The following is a 20180-nucleotide window of genomic DNA, read 5'->3' on the forward strand; positions in this document are numbered from 1 at the left end:
ATCAGGTGTGAACGCATCGCTGGGAGGCCTGGTGGGGGCAGCGAAGGGATGCGCGTGCGGGGCGTGAGCCAGTCCCTGCAGAGGAAACACTTCATTTTAAGGAGGAGGACCCGCCGGGAAACCTACTGCCTTCCACTCCGCAGGGAAAGTTTCGCTCTCGACGTCGTCCCTCTGTTGAAGTTAGGACACTTGCCGGGCAACGGAAGGCACGTGCTGGGCGCAGAGACAGGTGGCCCCGTGCTGTCCCCGCTCCCTGCTCGGCCGTTCCTATCAGGGTCCCCACCCCGCCCCCTTGGGGGGCGCCCGGTGCGCGCGCAGACCCCCCTCCTTCGGCGTCTCCAGGGCGCTCAGCTCGCGCCGCCGCCCGGGGCCGGGGGCGGGGCTCACCTGTCAGCCGGCGCCCCGCCTCGCGGCGCCCAATGTCGGGCGGGGGCGGCTGAAGGACGGGCTGGTCGCCCAACGGGCGCGCGGCTGCCGTACGACGGGCCAATGGGCTGCGCGGTGCGGGGCGGGGCCCCGCGTTTATAGTGCTCTGACAGCGCGCCTGCCGCGCTGACTCTCCTCGGCGGGGACGGCGGCGCCGGCCGGAGAGAGGAGCTGCGCGCAGAGCCGGTCCCGGCGCCCTCCCCGCACACAAAGGCCCGCGCGTCCGGCGCCCGCGGCGGGGACCGAGCCCCTCCTGCCTGCTCCGCGGGCCGGGAGCCGCGAGGACTGAGGAGGCTCCCGCGCACCCAGGGGCGCCCCTCGCCGCTCAGCGCTCCGCGCTTCGGGACATGGAACGGCGCCGACACGGCGCCCGCGCGCTCGGGCCGCTGCCCGCCCCCCTGGATCTATAGTGCGAGGCAGCCCCTCTCGGGGCGCACCGCCGCCGCCCGCCCGAGTCGTCTCTCTGCCTTTGTGTCCCGGCCGCGCGCCTTCCCTGCCGCCCTGAGCCCGGCACCCTGGAGCCGCACGGGAGCCGGCCGTCCGAGCTGCGTCCGGCGCGGCGACCCGGAGCCCCGAGCCCGCCGCGCCGCCGCGCCCCGCGCGTGCGCTCCCGCCCCGCGCCCTGAAGGCCCCGAGGGGAGCGCCCCCGGCCTCGGCGACTGCTGGAGCTGCTCGGCGCGCCCCGGAGCTGCCTGCGGTCTGCTCCTTGTCTGCCCGGAGGATTGGGGTTCTCAGCCGCGCGCCCCGTCCCTCCGCCGCCCGGAGTGCGCGGAGCTGGGAGCGGCTCGGCCATGGCCGCGAGGAGGGACTCCTTGTGGAAGTACTGCTGGGGAGTTTTGATGGTTTTATGCAGAACTGCCATTTCCAGATCGATAGTTTTAGAGCCCATCTATTGGAATTCCTCGAACTCCAAGTAAGTGGCGTCCGCGATCTCCCTCGGTCCCCGCCCCGGGGTCCGCCGCGCCGTCCCGAAGGGAAGAAGGGTCGGACCGCGGAGCCTCGGAGCCTGTTTCTGGAACCCGGGTTTCCCCGCTGCCCTAGTCCCCTGTGCTCTATCCCCGCCACATTTCACTAGGTGGAGACTCCTCGTTCGGCTTTCCAGCCGGAGCGCCAGCCCTAAGGGGCGTCCTCTCCGCCTTCCTTCTCCTAGGCGCTCCCGACGCTAAAAAGCCCCTGGCGGCTCGGGTGTCACGTACGGGAAGGTGTCCGATGGCGATACCTGACCCTCTTGTATTCGAGAACGGAGATCCTGGCCACAAACAGGGCTAGCTGGCGCCCGGGGCTGGCGGGCTCCGGAGAGAGGCGGGGATGCTGCGCTCCGGAGGAGCGCCGGAGCGCGGCCCGAGTCCCGCGGGCGGGCGGGCGGGCGGGGCGGCGGGCCCGGGGCAGTGGAGCGTCCCCGGAGCGGGGAGCCTGTGGTCCCTGGGCCGCCCGCAGCGCCCCGGAGCCCGCGCGCTTCGCACCGCGCCGCCTGCCCGAGGGGGCGCGGGGAGCTCGCCTGCTCTGCGGGAGACCTCGGGCGGCGAGCCTTCTCCTCCCCGCCCGGGAGACGGGCCTTAGGCTTCTTCCGGAGAGCCCTCCGCAGGTCGGCCTCTCGCTTAGCTTCTAAACCAATGGCCCCGAACTTTGTGCGGTCCCGATAGCTGACTCGATCTTAAGGACGCTTCCTGTAAAGCTTAGGGCCCTGCCCAGCCGGCACTGCTCCCGAAGCCTTAGCGCTTGGGCAGCCTGGGCAGGAATGGATCCCTGGATACGACTTGCTTTTATCAAACAGTGCAGCCGAAAGAAAGCCAGGCCTTCTGGAGATTAACTTTCAGCGTGAGCTACCAGACTCCTTTCAGAATTTAGAATAGGCAATCCATCCCTAAATATATATGGTCATGACTCGTAGTTAGTCATCTGTTCTTTCAGAATTGGATATTACCTCATTCTCGGGATACATTTCGAATCACAGCCAAGAATATTTTACAGAACCGTGGAATTTTAGCCTTGGGAAAGCTGGGAAAAGTATGGAAATATTGGCTGGTTCTAGGAGTAAGCATTTGCGATCAGAAGCAAAATCGGTCGCCTAATTGAAGTCGAGCAAGTTTGGTATGAATTTAGGAGTAAAGAGATGAGGATTAATTTAGAAATCACGTCTTAATTAAAAAATCGTAGCCACTCTTTAAAAAGCGGTAAATTTCAAATTTATCAGCAGGTTAATCAAAAATTCTCTATTACAAGGGCGAGAAACGTCACAGCTGTAAATCGGATTAAACAAATTCCTGTGTGATGCTAGATGGCACTTTCCAACACTGCGCATGTTTGAAAGTTACTTAATGCATTCCTCCTTCCAGGTAGCCTGATCTTGTATGGGCTTCTGATTTTCGTTATATTTGTTGAGGAAGTAGTGACAGTGGCATCTTTACACCGATACCAAATCGTGAGGCACCAGGGGCTGTTGGGCTCGGACCTGCGCGCACAGCCGGCGTCCCGGCGAGGCAGGCCGGGGTCGGGCTTGGAGAGCGGCGGCGAGGCCAGCCAGTGCGCACGTTGTGCCTACAGAGGTCACTCTTCCATGCACAATGCTGTGCGCCAGTCCTCACCTCCTCCGCAGGCGGCCTGCTCCGCTCCGCTTTGCACTTTCACTGATGGATTGTCTTTGGGGGCTGAATTTTTTCCCCCATCAGGATTTAAATTTATTTTTAAATCTTACTTAAAGAAATTCCCATGAACCCCTCTGGCATTCAGCTCAGTATACGTATCTTTGCCTTAACTGCTAGTTTGTGTGTTATCAGAGAGGAGGATTAGAAATTCCTACTTAGGAAAAAGGTGGCACAATAATTATTACCTCCTAAAGTTGGAACATTAGTATCTTCTTTTCGTAATGTGTTGGGGGGGCGGGGAGTGTGACTGATGTTAACTCACCATCCTGTCGGTTAGGATTGGTCTGCTTTTCTGAGCTGTAGTCCCCGATGTAGAGGCTTGCACACTGGAGGGAGAATCTGCCTCCCTTCACTGAGGATGTTGCTCTTGGTGTGATTGCTCCGGCCTTCAAGAGTAGAATTTCTTTTAAAATTCTTATGATAATGGCTTGCTTGGAGGACTGGATAATTTGTCCCTGGAAAAGATCTACTTAAAGTATACAGCTGCCTGCTAGCTTGAGACATCAGGAGGATTTCTTCCTGGAATAATGATATGAAAGAGCCTTTTCTAAGTTTCAGAATGAGTAAAAACCCCTCGTGCCAAGGGGTTGCTTTATTTGCAGGAAGTTGCATATGTTTATTTCCAGAGAAAAGTTTCAGTCAGTAAATGCAATGTGGCAGGAAGGTCATCAAATGCATTGAAGTTTCACATCAGTTCACGTGAACTGTGGAACAATTCATTTGTAATGAAGCAACCATCAGTAATTAGATTTGTTTCGTTCGCAGGTCAGCTTTTTTAGCAGGTGGTCGACATAGGGAGCCTGAAGCAGCTGTTTGGATCCAAGGTCCAGAAAATCCTTTGTAATTTCCCCGTCTCCATAACTACTTTACCCACACTATCTGCTCCCATCCCTGAGAGTTTCTGCAGTTATGGAAAGAAGTTCTATACACTGAAACATTAGCGACTGCCCTGTTAGGTTCTTCACATTGCCTCCATAGGCTCTGTTAGAGTTGCGCCTGTTGTAGCCATTTGGATTGTTTAGCTATTTATTTTTTAACTCGAGTGAGAATAGCAAAGCCTGGCTTTCATTTCTAATTTAACATTTCAGTGGAACAATTTTTTTCCAAGCAGGGTGTTATTGCTAAAATGAAGTAGTTGGCTCTTTTTAGAAAAATATTAATTTCACTTTAGGGTGAGCAAGCCTGTATTGGTATGGTATTCGAGAATGAATTACACTGACTTCGTTGAAAATTTCAGTAGAACATTAATTTCTTATGTCTTGTGGTGCTGTTGCCTATGCCCCACACACTAGTTGGTTAACAAAGCAGTTTGCTTTTCCCATATCATTTTTCCCTACATAATACTGAATTCCTGATATTGATTGACTTGATACAAAAGAATGGCTCGATAATATCCAGATAACCTATAATACGTGGGCTCCACCACAGTCGGGCTCTGAATAAATATGGACCTGTCAGAGACTGATAAAATAAACTACAATGGATAGTGCTGTTTAAACAGTCCATTCAATACCGTATATAAGCCAGCCTGCCCTCCATTGTGTCTGAAATTCTTATTTTTGTAGGTAAACAAATGCACATTCAGCACAGATTGAATAGCCCCTTGAACTATGCTCCACAGTTTGCGTTTGGGTTAATCTTGTCAGTTTTAATATAGAGAGAAAAAAGCACACAGCACCAGGGGTGGAATTGTTAGTGCTTTCACATCCACATTCCTCACATTTTGTCAGGATGATAAACTGTAGGTAATGGACTGTCGTTGTTCTGCAGGACGACTGAGCCAGGGAAATCACAAAGACGAGCTCACGCGCTATCTCACAACATGCTTGGTAGCCTGCTTTTCAGAGAGAAGAGAATTTATTTGGGAATCGCGTGTCTAGGGACCACACTTTTTAACCCCAGCAATTACAGCCTCAAGCCTCAGAAACGGGAGCTGGAGGTTAAGATGATTTGTTAAGCACTTGGTTCTAAATCTTTCACAAAGCGTAGCTCTTGACACTTGTCCTATCCATGCAAAGAAATGCAAATTACTCCAACATTCCTGAATGTTTCTGACTCCTAGGCTGAAGTAAGAGGACAGGTGAATTAGCCATCATCGCAAGGCCAGCTGAAAAGGACATTGCAGTGGTTTCTCCATATGGAGTCAGCTGAAGAATAATCGGTATACTCAGATTAATTAGCATGAAACCTCTTATCTGTACCTTTACTGAGATAAATCCGTTGGTTGGGGGTCAGCACGATAATTACCCTCAGACCAACATTGCAATTGGAGCTACTGAATCCTTGCTACCTTGCCTTCCCCTGAAATGCCTCAGGTAGCTCCCGGAGGTCGAGTGTGACACCTGCTTTAGAGCGACATTTCCCAGGGCGCTCACCTAATGGGGAACGACTTGAGATCCTAGCATGACTGCAGCGATGCGTCATAGGAATGGGAGTGGCAGGGGAAGGAAAGACAGACCCTCTTCAAAAAAGAACATTTTTTAAAGAAGGATATTTCTTTAACATTTTGTGAAAACTTTATTCCTAAACTCTTCCATTGCAAATTAGACAAAATGAAGCGCTCTTCTAAGAAAATTAACGATTACCATGGTACTCCTGTCTGCCTAATCTCTGCCTTCGTTTGCTGCTGACATAAAGAGCCTGTTTTTCAGGTCACTTATCATACATCTACATAGATTTGCTTATGAGCTCACCCTTTGTGTGGCAGAGGAGAGCCTTAAATAGGAGTGTTCAACTGTTTAAAATATTTTGATTAAAATATGCAGAACCCATAGAACTATAAGCTTCTAGTCAGGAATTAGCTCTTTCAGGGACGAGCCCTCCTGCCCCCCTGTTTTAGGGGAGGAATTAGAATGGAGCTGGGAGAGGAATATAAGAAAAGCAAAGAAGGAAGGGTGGCGAATGGGACAGTGTTCCGAACAGCTTGGAAAAACTCCTGTGGCTTCATTGTCTCTCTAAAGCCAGAGTACAAAGACATAAGCAATTCAGCCCTTCTCCCATGATGGAAAATGTAAACCGTTGACATGGCTCCCCTGTTTAACTTGTTTAATTCTCATTTTAAATTCAGTACTATACTAGCCGTGTGAACTCTGAAGATTTCTTTAGTAATCCATTTTGTAGTTCCGAATCAAAAACAAAGTGAAAGGGTCTGACACAATTTGCTTTTATTTTTAGGCAAATCAACCCTGGTCATAGTTAATAAGGGGATTACAACCCAGACTAGGTCTTTACAGATGTAATGTAAATCAAGGGCAGAGTATAAAGAAACTGATCCCTTTTGATTGAAGTATGGTAAAAAGGCATAGAGAAACCAGCAGCAGTAATCTGATTGTATGGCAATAAAACCACCATTTTCTGTCTTTCAGATAAAAATAATGTGGTAAATCCATGCAGTTCATAAGATGTAAAGGCAGATAAAGGGTGAAGCCATGGCAACATATAGATTAGCTTGATGTTGGAAATGACACGTCTCTGAAAAGGGAGTAGAAGCGTAGGCCCTTGCTCCAGGCTGTTGGCTATTATGTGAGACCCACACAGACTTGGAAACTGGGATTAGAAAGTATGAAAGCCCTGCTTGTGGCCTGGGGATGGTTAGAGCAGGAAAGAAAAGCTGCTCAGTTCTTGCTCATTGGTGGCAGATAATACGGCAAAGGTAGATTTCATTGCCTGCCTGTTTCAGAGGTTGAGATTGGGCTGATTAAAACTTCAGATCAGTGCAGTTGTGAAGGCCTGCGAGATCTCCCTTTTAACTCCTGGCCTAACAGCGGCAGCCATTCTGTAGGATTAACTGCACTTGGCGGTCCTTGCCTTAATCTATTTGGGCTTCAGGCAGGGACATGCTGGGAAGGAACAGAGACCAGAGGGGATAGGTAGGGCTGGAGTTATCTGGAAAGAAAAGAGAGACCTTTTGATTTCAGCCATCTTTCAGACCCAGTGCCATCGCACGCCGCGTGGGAGAAGCAGAGGTAAACATTATGCATTGTCCCTCGCCCTCAGCCAGATAGCTCTTCTCAGTTTTGTCTTTCCCACCCTGGGAAAAAAAAAATCTAATAAAATAAATAAAAAGGGGAATTGAGTTTTCACTCAAATCAGTGCTAATCCAATATACCCTAAACCAGTGGGCTCTATCTAGATGAAATTTTGCTCATAAATGTGAGTCTTAGCCCCTGCGTTGAATCGCATAGGTGCCATTCGTGTGAACGATAGGATTATAAAAATGTTAGCGCTGCCCAGCTTTAAAGTTAAAAACAAAAAAGAATTGCCCTGCTGTGGAATCTTATTGCCTTCTGTCCTGAACAGCCTTGTAACTGAGCTGGACTTTTGTTTTTGCCTTCTACACTTTCCATTTTAGTCATTAAACAATATGAGCCGTTGAAGCCGTGATTGGGTTCCATGCAGAGAGACATCCGTAGTTGGGTCAAGCCAGAAAGGAAATATTTGCTTTATTGCCTCCTATTTGGTGTTGCAGAAAAGTCTCAGCACTTCTTCAGCAGAGTCTGAACTCTTAAGACATTGACAATACGGAAACTACAAACACCCCAAGTGCCTTTCTTGATGGAGTGGGTAAGGGCATTCGGTGTTATCCTAACAGCAACTCGGGGCCTTTCTAGACTAACACGTTCTGTGAGTGTCTGAAGATCTTCATTAAATCCTAAATATTCTATTTCAGACCCATTTCGTTGATTTTGTTCCTAATTCTCAGCTGACTCCACCATCTGTTTTGGGCTATAGATTTATTACATTAGTTGCCTGTTTTTCTGGTCATTACTATGTAGCTTTCACAGATTAAAAACATTTAAAAATTATTGCACATAGACCTGCCATACCCAGTGCCTGCTACTTTACCTTCCTTTCTAGCATACTTCACAAGTCTATATCAAAAGATCCATTGCACTTGTCTAGATTCATCAGAGAAGGGACACCCCCTAATTTATAAGCTGGTCACATCTGAGCACCTTGTGTTCTGCATTTGACAATGATTGCTAATGGCCCATTCAGCTAAAGTATTTGCTTGTTAACAGGGAACAGAGCATGATAAATGTCCAGCAAGCTTGCGGCCTCCTTCAGCTTTTCAAATGCAGACTGGTGCATATTTATGGCAGGCAAATGACAAAAGAAGAAGCTGAATGGCCCTGGCCTCCAGCTTTCTATTAAGAACAGGGTTAAAGTGATTAAAGAAATGATGCAGGAAATCGCTGCCACTTGTTTACTAACGTCATCCAACAGTTAGCTTTGCGTTCTACCTGTGGTAACATGTTTCAGAAGCGTTAGAGATAAGGATGGTTGGATCTGGCGAACCAGTGGAAAGAGAGGTGATCAATTATGAAATGTTTTCCATGCACACTGAATGCCAAGTGAACCTATTTCTGTTGCTCCTGCAGAGACCCAGCAGTGGCTTTTTATTTTCCTTTTCATGTATAAATTCAAATATGTAATTCTAGTCCAAAGCATTTTGTGGCTGGTGAGTGCATACTTGCTGATTTCAAATAAAAAAACAAAGTAGGAGAAAGCTCCATGAAAGGAAAACAGGTTGTTTCTGCCCTTAGTAATTCTCCAAACAAAACATGCACAAAAAATTCATAGTCGTAAAGTATTAATAATTTGCTGTTTCCGCTCTCTAAAGCACAGAGAGGTAAACGTTCTAACGTCTCCATGTTGGGCAGACATTCAGAACACTATGAATGAACCACGGGGTTCTGCCTTGCTTTGAAAACTTCGTTTTCTTCAGTACTGTAAATTCTTTATGTTTTTTATATAAAACTATTAAAGAATTCAGTTCATTTTCTCGGTTTAAATTGGGTTGCATCCAGTTTTAATTACAGTCCTTGTACGTTCTTCCAGTAGTTGCTAGTCAAGTCCCTACTGCCCCTGAGGCATTAATCTGTGCTTTTCATGTCCTGATTACTCCCATATCACTCCAGAATTCTTATGAGTGCTACCCACATTTTTGAAACTAGTAGGGTCAGTGTGTTTGCGTTGGAGGGAAACAGGTGATTACAGACCATCCTAAGGCTTTGGCTTGTTTGGAAGGGCTGTGTGTGTGTGTGTCAAGTGCAACTCCCTACTATCCGCCCACTCTGCTGTTGCTCCCCGTCCACACTCCCAGCAAGATAACTAACCTTTGTGCATATCAGAATCTCTGAGCTGCCGGTCCACAGTATCTGAAATGCCTGTTTCCAGCATCTCTTCAAGCCTCTCATGTTCCAGCTGAGGAACCTGAGGCACAGCACGGTTCCACCACCTGGTGAAATGCTTTCAAATCTCGGTCCTTGCTCTTTCTACCAGTTCAGCTGACCTGAAAACATTTACCCTGAGTCGGAACTGCCCAATGGGTGAGTGGGGCTGAGCCAATTATGTTCAAGGCCAGCTCAGAATGTATCGAACTGCAGAAGAAGTTAGAGAATGTTAGTTTCCATGGAACTATATTTTGGGTACATTGTAGATTAAAACAAGCTCTCATAAGTTCTGAATGCCCCTTTGTCTATGGGAAAATGGCTCTTCATTATAACAGGCTGTCTAATAAAGTTCACAATTTCCCCTAGATGAGTGCTCTCTCTTTATGACGTAGAGCAAACATAATTTGTTTAAATCTTTTCTCTGTAATCCTACAGTACTTTAGTTAAATATCTAGGGCATAGGAAGAACATTATACTGTACACTGCACTGTCATGATTCATAAGTAAGTCTTAGTCCCCTTCATTGCCCTCCTTAGCTCTAGAAGTCAGGGACAAAAATGTTTTATTTCATCAATGTCTACCTACTAGCTAACATTGACATCCAGTAAGTATTAGTCGAATGAACAGACACAACCCAGATCTATGTTTATGGCTGCCTATGTTGTGTTAACATTTCACCTGTTACTGGAGCTCTACCCTCCAGACCAGCAGCTCTAAAACTTTAGGGCATCAGAATCACCGGGAGGACTTGTTAAAACAGGATTGCTGGCCCGCCCTGGAGTTGGGATTCCTGAGGTCTGGGTGGGACTGGAAATTTACATTTCTAAGAAGCTCTCAGCTGATGCTGATGATGGTCTGAGACCACACCTTGAGGACTCTTGCCCTAGATCAACTTTTTTTGGAAAATAACTCAACATTAGACCATCACCCTCTTAAAGGTTGTGTAGGAATCTCTGAAGAAAATCTGTGGTTCTTGCCTCACTGCTCTCTTCCCCCATTCTTGGAGATCATAAGGGATCATCTAGATCACTGCTGGTGGATAATTCACTGATTTATTCAACAGCATTTATTAACAGTGAGAGCTGTTACTAGACACTGAGAACACGAAGAGAAACGGCCTCTACCCTCAAGAGACTTAAATCCTAAGGGGAGTAGAGGGAATTCCTGGGGGAAGCAAGTGCATTCTGTGCTGTAGTGCGTGGGAACTGTGCAGCAGGAACAGAGGAAGGAGACGGCATTCATGCTGGAGGGCCGTCAAGAAAGCAGCCTCAAGAGAGGGGAAACTGAGTCTGGAGAGAGAATGAGCATTTCTAAGCAAGGTCACAGTAGATCTCTGAAAGAAAGAAAATGGTAAGCAAGTCAAAGTAATAACATTTCAGCTAAGGGCAGTGTGTGTCTACAAAGTGTACATCTGTAAGCATCTCAGTTATTTCATACATCTGACCATAGCTCAAAGACAGATCCCGCAAATGAAACAAATAGACCCTGTGGGCTAGCTAACCCAATGATTTCAGCTACCTTTTTAATATGAGAATTAGCAGTACCTATTGGCTTTCAAAATGCGTGTGATGATAATGGAAAGGTCAGACAATTCGATTTAGCAAAGACAGCCGGGCAAGTGCTGTCTGAGTTTAGTTAAGAGCATATGCTTTGCAATCTGGCTGTGGGAGCCTGATCCCAGTTCCTCCACTTTTTAGCTGTGTAACTTTGGGAGCAGTATCTTCTATGTCTCTCAGTTGTCCTGTCTCTAAAATGGGGACAATAATCTGATAGTACTAGATAAAAGAGTAATAAAATTGTGCTCGGGATTAAATGTGGTCAGGATTTAAAGAGCAAAGCTCTGTGCTTGGCACAACGAAGCAATAAATGTCAGCCCTTGTTAATAAAAATTAATTGACTATCTACTGTGTGCTTGGCTATGATTCAGTTTGCCTTCCACATGCAAATGCAGAATAAATAAAACTAAAATGTTAATAAAGATTATAACATGGTGCTTTCACCTTTAAAGTCTCCGATGTTATATTTGTATCTCGCTTATCTGCCAGATTTCTGTTCATTCTTTAGTTAAGACTTCTCTGCTGTATGCAGTACTGTTTATTTCCCTTCTGCTACAAGTTCCATGCTCTCTCCTCTGCTTCCTACCCCTGATACTTTGTTGTAACATTTATCACCCAAGACATACTCGGTCAACTTCTCCACCAGGGACAGAGGAGGCCTGGGCTGAGTGGACCTTGTATTCTAGTTCAGGGTACAGTAAGAGACTGGGATGTTGAACGAATACACGAATTCAACCTGTAGGGATAGGCATTATAGCAATTTTTGCATTGTTACGTGATATTTCTTATTTAGAAACCCACTTACCTGGTGCACATGGTCTGTTTTATTTAATGACAGTTGTATGTAGCGCTGACCATGTGCCAGCAGCTGTTCTAACTGCTTGACATTAAACCTTCATAGAAACCATCTGAGTGGGTACTTTTGTGATCCCCAGAATACCAGTGGGGAAACTGAGGCACAGATTGGTTAATTAACTTGCCCAAAGTCATATAGCTAATAAGTGGTACAGCCTGTATTTGAACCGGGTTACTCTGGTTCTAGGATCCCTCCTAACTCTCTGCCTCTTTCTTAGACTGTTGCATGGAATAATTAGCAATTGTAGATTTCTAATTAAGCATGCGTTAGCTCAAAGCAGTGCATACAAGGAAGATAAAAAGAAAATTTGGGATGTAATTCTTCTCTTGTCCATCTTGATTTATAGTCTTTCCTATGATGGGCAAGCAATTCTAAATGGATCCTTTGAATCTTTGATATAACAGGTTCTACCCAATGGAAACTAGGCAATTATGAAAGTGTATGATATTAATGCATTTAGTGAGTATTATTTCTTTGGCTAGTAACATTTTCCTCTTAAAAATTTAAATATTGGATTCTTTGTTGGAAGAAAAAGAGGTCATATTTTCTAGGCGAGTTACATTTGGTTAGATGCTGAGCGTGTGTCAAGCTAAGGAGATAGTATGACATCTTTTTTAGAGTCTAGTCACAATTAAATGCCATTTTATTTTGGATTTTGGGATCTGTGCCAGCTTCCAGCTTGTCAGAGCTGAGAAGACTCAAATCAAGTCCAGGCCTATTTCTACAGCAAGCTGGGATGCTGGCTTCTTGCCTGTGGATTCATTCAGTATAGCCCATCTGGCTTTCGATGTTGTGCAAGTTTGGAGCAGTTTGTTCAGGAAGCCAGGCAGCGAGGATTGGTGGGCCTGGGGTTCTCTTGACTCCACAGTGAGCCTCCGTTTGCATTTTTTCCCTGGGGCTTATGGTCTGCTTACCTGCAGCCCAGCCAGAGCTCTCAGCCAACCAGATCTTTGTTCCTTTTAGCGCTCAGAACCCCAGGGCATCCTCATCTCTCTCCTTGTCCAATTCCCTGCAGTTTAGTTCACTAGCAGCCTGTTTGAATAAATTATAGTATTTAACTTTTGGTGTGCTTTTTGTTTTTTGGTCGAGGTAATTCCAGGCTGCTTCTAGTGACCAAGCAGGAAATAAATACATCATCCATAGAGTTATAATGGCATGCCATTCACACTTTTCTAAGATACACAGTTTTGGGATGATCTGTGTGGAAGTCAGGAACCCAATCCGGTTTTATTCCTTTCTGAGGTTAGCAGTGCGCACCTGGCCGTTGTATAGCCTCCTTTGTTCTTCCCATACTCTCTGGACTGTTGCAAAAGCCATGAGAGGTGCAGGAAGATGTCTCCCATCAGACGCCCACAGCAAACCTATCCCTGACCTGCTCTGGAGCTCGGGAAGAAGGAAGGAAGTGTCCAGGAGGCAGCCATTTCGGTGGTTTGAAGCCATGGTGCACAGCCTTAGACTTCTTATGCTTGAGTGCCAAGGAGAATCTCCTCGTATATCAAGAGAGAACTAAAAGAGTTTTGTCTTTTCTTAAAGCTTGTTTGTTAAAGTGTTCATTCTATAATTACAGAAACACCTATTGAGCAGCCATCCTATGCAAGGCACTGGGGTGGGGGCTTGGTGATCCCAGTGGTGAACACGACAGGCTGTCCTAGGGTAACGCTCCAGCTTGAGGAGCAGGAGTCAGATGCCCTTGGTGTACACTCTTTCTTTCGGTGCTATTTTTCACACCAAAGGGGAGAAGTTTCGTTCACCCATAAAACATGAGTGAATTGTTTTTCTAAATAGGCACCATTCTCTTAAATTAAAAATATGTGATGATGGGAAGGAAAGAGATGGAATGTCTTGATAGAAAACATACACGCAGACACTAGATTGTGATATTTCTGTGCACTAGGATCTTAATTCCATTTGTTCGAGTTTTTAAAATGCCAGCCCATTCCGTGTATGATTTATGTGTGCCTTTCATCTCGGTGATTCTCCCACTTAGGGAGATGAGCGAATGGATCTCCACACTGATATCTAAAACAGCAGAGAACCAGCTGGCATTGCCCTTTGAATTTCTTTCTATATGAAAGCCATTCTTCTTTCTGGTGCCTCACCTATAAATAACAAGAGTTCCACCTTCTTTTATAGACTCTTACTGAAAGCATGGTTTGGAACAAGACCGTACAGGTGCAAACAAATTACAGTCGGGACAGAAGCTTGCACCGTCTCTTGCCTCTGAGCGTTATGAAATACTTGTTTCGATAATGGAGCCGGTGTGGTGGAGCCAGTGTGACAAAGGTGGCCTGAGTAGTTCACTGAGCTGTTCACTTTCCCACCACACATCATAGCATCCCCATCTTACTTTTCAAGCCCACCAGTTTGCCTTACCTGGCTACAAAATACAAGGGATGACTTTTTGTTGTTGTTGTTGGCAAGTTTTGAGGGTTTAGATCAGTTCCAGAAATAAAGACCTCTATCTTTTGTTTTTGAGGTAGGTGGTTGATTTTTGTTTTTAATTCCATGGCAAAGATTGGCAAGTCTCTGTGAACAGAAAACTGATATCTGGGCATCACACACTTCGTGTGACTTACAGATGAAGACATTTTTTCAACTTTAGGTCACTCTAGGCTGCTTTTCTGTGAACCGGAGGTTTTTATTACAGTGAAAATCATGGTATGGAGAAAAATTAAATACTTGTGTTATTTTCCTGAAAGAAAATAACTATGAGAATATTAAACTATGAGAATATTATCTTTGAGCATTTTAAAATAAAACTTACTTTAACCACCACTGTTTTGAGCATTATATCACAAATAAAAAACAAGATTAAGATCAAAAGGAGTCAGTTTTCATTCACTTATGGAGCACTGTAGGCTGTGAAATTTAATATTATTTTGACTTGTAGGGTAACTGTAGAATGACAAAAGGAAATGGATTAAGCTTAAATAAAAGTATATATAGCAGCATACACAAACCATCAAATGTAAGTTGAGGTCATTGGGCCGAGAACAGGGCCCTCTCGCTCTGTCATTGCAGATCAGAATTTTATAAATAAAACTTTCCTTTAGACTGTAGTTTAATACTCCCTTCCAGCCTCTGCGTAGATGAAGAGGCACACATCCCCGGCGCTCGCCTTGAAGAGTTGCTGAACTGGTTTGTGTGCCCATAGGCTCACCGTCTATTTGAATTCTGCACTTCTCATCTTTCCTTTTCTTGAAAAGATTTTTCTTGTCGTTGGTGTGAAGTTTGAAATGCACACCCCCCCCCCCACTCTCAGTCTCGGCTTTATAGCACTTTAATGGTCCCACATTGTATAGCCTGCTTTTATGCCTCTTTTCTTTTCCTTGAATAAATCAGGTTCAAGTTGCAAATGCTATTTGTTTTAGAAAAGTGTGAAAGAAGGGGCACCTGTGAAAACAGGCAGTTGTTCCAGCACACATACACACTCGAATTAAAGCAGAAAATGTCAATTAGAGCCTCCAATTACTACCTTATTTCTTGGAGGTTTAAAGCCACTGAGAAGACAGTGGTGCTCCCGCTTGAAGTTTGAAGGTAATTACTTGTTACTCCAAGCGGTGGTATCTGGTAACCTAATTCTGTATAAACCTGACACCCTATAGCTACACCCCACTATCTCTCTGGTTTCAGAATAAGTTTGTACAGAAACCTGTTCTGATGTTAAAGTGCAAAAGGGGGCAGTAAAGTGCTATTCACAAAAAAGGAAATTTTTTTTCCCCAAGTATTTCTTATGGTAGATAGTGCCTAAGTCTTTCTTGGGCCCTGCTTTTATGTATTCATTTTGTAACAAACTCTTCTGTTTGGGGCATTTAGAGACTGTCTTATTAAGCTGTAGCAGCACTCTAGCCTTCAGTGGAAGTAATGCAAGACTGAATATCCTGCCTGTGTATAAAATGTGCCATCAAATTCTTGTACTCACGAATTTAAGTCGTTCTTCAGGGGCTTTCTACTGCTAAGTGCACAGAGCGTTTCTGAAAGGAACATAGGGCTTTTCTGTGCTCATGCTGTTCCAGCTCCGTGTAGACGAGGCAGGCCCCAAGTGCACGGTGAAGCCGAGGGTCAAGGGTTGGGGCTTACCCGGAACAGCGTGCATCTTTTGTTAGGAGGTAACTAGAAAGACCAGCCAGTTCCAGCAGAGCAGCCCATGTGCTTTCCCTCGTTCAGAATTCCAGACTAACCAATTTACAAACTGACTGCTCTTCTTCCCTCAGCCTTTGACATTTAATTGAAATAAAAATAAAAGCATTTTTATGGAAAAAGTGCATGTTTTTCAAAATGTGGTAAACTCAGACTGTGCTTAATACAGAACTCTAGCTTGCAAATAAACCTATTATATGATATGATTTTTGGTGTGCCAACTGCTGGGGTAAACCTGTTCCTAAAGCTGCGGCTCAGATTCCCTGAAACGTTAGCCAACTCCCAGATTTGTGCAGTTCAATGATTAAGCATAAACTGCATCCCATATTTTTCATTTATTTGAGTAAACTCAAATGTTGTACGTTACTATAGCTTTTGTGGACTGAAGAATTGATTTGTTAAATAGGTCAGAAGTCAGATTATAATAATTTTGTTTAGTTGCTTTCTAAGGAATTGCATCAAAAAAGTGAAAAATCTACCGGCCTTTAATATTTTAAATGTTTCTTTTTTAAGCCAGAGTTGTGAGAAATTGCTCAAGAACACGATACAGTTTGTTTTTTGAAACTGTACATTAGAGCATAATGTTCCAGTCTGATCACAAAAGCATTTAATGTTTATTGCAAAAAATTCTGAAAAAAACCAGAAAGCCAGAGACCACCCCGAATCCATCATCCAGTGCCCAAAGCAGACTCGGGTGAAGTCCCTGTGTTTGACCGTCTGTGCCATCAGCAAAACAGGCAGAATAACATACCATATAATTGTGATGTGTGTATATTTTCAACTGAAATTAGCCATTTACTTAGAATAATCATATTTTCTAATGATGTAATTTTGAAATGAAAGGAAAATTAAAAGCAATTCTCCATGAAAAAAAGTTATGTGCGTTCACTTATGACTCTGACTCTGCTTGGCAATTTGCTCTGGAGATGGAAGACCATCACCTGTGGGTCTCCTGTGCCCCAATTTGCATATTGGTGGGATTTGCATTGGTCCTGTTACATGAGTAACGTGCTCTTGTTTCTCAGGTGGATGATACCTGCCATAAATATGCAGGAATAGGAGATATTTAAATAGATTTTTGATGTGCATAATAGTACGTAGAAATGGCTCTGGATCTGAGCTGACACTTTTTAAATTCGAAGCACTGTCGTCATGTCTGTCTGGAGGGGCTTTGCCTGACCCGGTTATTTGGATACAGAAACTGGTCGTTCCTGTCTGCGTCTTTTTATTTTGTGTCAGCTTGATATTTTTGCATTCAGCTACAACATACTGATTTGTCCTTGTTTATATGATACTTTGTCATATTCTTTGATCATTTACTTCCACGTATTGCTTCCCTCAAGAGAACCAGGTCTTCTATATTTCATGTATATTTTCAGACTATCTTGGCATCAAGAGGCCACTCAGTAATTTGGCCATTCCTTGGTCATTCTTCTAGGTTAACCTACGTATTCTTGGCGAGCCTTGAAGAACAGTGTAGGAAATCGTTGGATGTTTGTCCTGAGGTGCATATGTTATAGTCAGGGGCAAATGCAGGAGCGGGTAGGAGAGAAAAGAGAAGCAGGGAAAATGGGGCATCCTTGGTGGCATTGGGGTTCCACTGCACAGCTATCCCTAAGCATCTCAGCTACTGGCATCCCATGGGTCCTCCTGTTCCATCGGGCCAGGTTCAGAAGGTGATCAGGCAACTGCTGCTTCCATCTGATTGACCCTGCAAGACCTGGTAATGCCATCCTGGTCATCAGGAGACTCCAGACTTGAGATCACAATGCGTGATGCTCTGGTCGGTCAAAGAAAATGGTGTGTTGTGACCCCTGAATTCTTAAGTGGCTGGTTTATGCTTTGAATGCATTAAACTAGTTTTTTAAACAAGCATGGATTCCCAGTGTGGATTAAAACATTAAAGGATATTGTGTCACATAATGGCTGTAGTATTGAAAAAGTTTCTACAATGATGAATATGAAGTTGAAATGTCTAATTTAGATTATGAGAGGTCGAATGTTTAGATAGAATATTTAGGTTACCAAATACTAATGTCTAATTTAGGTTATTAGATTAGTTCAAAGTATTCCCCTTGAAAATATGAGAGTCTAGTTTGATGAATGATAAAAACTTGGATGAAATTTGACAAGTAATCAGAAGATAAAAACAGATTTGGATATCAAATCATTTCAGGCAGGTTAACTTGGAAACCCTACTTAGAGTTTCCATTTTATTCCACAATATGTGTTATCTCTATATTTGATTCCGAGTCATCGCCTCTATTGTCTTGCTTGGGAATGATTCATTGGGGAAAACCATAGGAATTGCCTATTTCTGCTCAGCACGCCTCACTCTTGCACCATCGCCAGGAGGCCCCCTGAGAAGCATGGCGCCACAGCACCAGTGCCCCGGAAGCGTCCCAAGCCTCAGGTTCTCCTGTCTGGGCGATGTGGCTTCCCCCTTCAGAAGGGCAGCAGGGGGACTGCTCTGACTTCCAGGAGCCTGGCCCAGGGTGGGCACTGGCCTGGCGGGGTCCTCTCTCCTGTATAGGACAGGAAGCGCTGCCGGTCTTAGAAATCTTTTGTTTTGGATTAGAAACCAGTGGACTTTGTTAAAGGACACTTCTAACCACTTTCTGTTTGAGTGTAGTTTAACAAACACAACCTCGTTTGTGTGGTATGGGTTGTAAATGTGGGGCTTTTCTTCTGTGCTGCTTTTGGTTATGGGATGAACATTATCTCATGACACAGAAAAATATCTGTTTTTGACATCCACTACGGAGCGTCAGTTTAGTAATTTAAAATTAGCTGGTGGTCACCACCATCATTATTCTGTTTTTTAATACTTCCAAAGCAACATAGGGTAAGTATATTATTGAATATTACCCCAAAAAAAGTATATTATTGAATACTACAAAATATTCAGCACATAAGTGTGCTGTGTAGTCTGGCTTATTAAGGTCTCTAAGCAATCTTGAGGTAACAAAAGACAAATATAAATGTCCTAGCTTCAAAAATAGAACGCAGTATTTACTGAATTGATTTTAACATATGGGCTGCATTGTTTTCCATTAGAAAATGGTATTATTAAAAAATAATAATATTAAAAAATAACGTTTTGGTGGCCTGGGTTTGGTTCCTGGGTGTGGACCTACACTGCTCTGTTAGCAGCCATGCTGTGCTGGTAGCCCACATACTGAAAAGTAGAAGAAGATTGGTAGAATGTTAGCTCAGGGCCAATCTTCGTCAGCCAAAAAAAAAAAATTCACCCCATTTTCTTTTCAGGTACATTCTGCAATTCTCAAACTGTCTGGAGTCCATCTGTAATATTACATTTAAAACACAAATTCCATGTAGTTGGTCAGTTTCTTCCTCACCTGTTGGCTCTTGGCCTCCTGGAACAGGGCAGGGATGCCAGAGTCTCAGGTGACTACCTCAGAAGCAGTAGGCTTTGGGCACAACTAACGGGCTTGGCACAGAGCTGGGCTCCATCTGATGCTCACAAGCCTGGGTGTGACTTCTCTTGATTTTCCTTAACTTCATGGCTTATCTATGAAAAGCTCAATTTAGAAAAAATGCATTTTATAAAACCAGATTCATGCTTTAATGTGATGCAGTGAGAACTGAAAAGTGCAGAGAAAGGGGCTTTTCCTGTCGTGTCTTGTGTTTGGCTTGGGCGTGTCTTCATCTGTTCTGCGTGTTATGTATGTGTGCAGTCATTAAATGAAGAGAATGTGATGTAAGGTGCGTTGATCAGCGCTTAGCAAAGAGTGAGCGTTCACAAGCAACAATGTTTTTGTTATCAGTAGTTCTGGAAGTGGTTGATTGCCTTGCATTTTAAATAGGAAGGAATCATAGAAGACTGCTGACACTCGTACATCCTCCAGAGAGAACAGTCCGAAACTCCATCTGCACTGCTCCTTGCTCTCCAGAAACACACAGTGCCTGGGATGGTGTTTTCTGGAAAGCCCATCTCTGTTTTCTCAGCACACCCCTGTCCCAACTCTAGGTGATCCTCTCTTCGGAATTCCTTCCCTGCCTGTGATCTGCAAATAGTTTGTGGCACTTAATTAATATGACTTAAATTTATTTGTGTGTATCTTACCTTCCATTTGTTCTTTCATATTGTTTTCAACTAGTACTTTTTTTATTGAGCATCTACCGTGTGTTGGCCCTTGGGCATCCAGCATTGACTCAGACACATATGGGACCTGCCTACCCTCAGGGAGCTGGATTGTACATTCCTGGTGATCAAGATCTTCTACTTTTCTGACTCTCAGAGCATCTGGCACAAAATACGTTGCTTTTGTTGTTACAATCACATTGCTCTTGTTTGCTCCCATGTTGCCTTAGAAACTCTGAGGGCTCCTGGGAGGCACAGGGGCTCTGGGACTCAGCT

The 20180-nt window shown here is 44.9% G+C and overlaps 1 protein-coding gene across 1 annotated transcript in view; it reads left to right on the forward strand.

Moving 5' to 3' along the window:
- Window positions 1-536: 536 nt before the first annotated feature.
- Window positions 537-20180, forward strand: part of EFNB2 (ephrin B2) — a 45205-nt gene continuing 25561 nt past the window's right edge. The window contains exon 1 of the mRNA XM_046663824.1: window positions 537-1339. Coding sequence (XP_046519780.1) covers window positions 1218-1339 — 122 coding nt within the window. The 5' untranslated portion in view covers window positions 537-1217. The remainder of the gene's footprint in view (window positions 1340-20180) is intronic.

Source organism: Equus quagga, chromosome 6, assembly GCF_021613505.1.
Source record: "Equus quagga isolate Etosha38 chromosome 6, UCLA_HA_Equagga_1.0, whole genome shotgun sequence".
Lineage (NCBI taxonomy): Eukaryota > Metazoa > Chordata > Mammalia > Perissodactyla > Equidae > Equus > Equus quagga.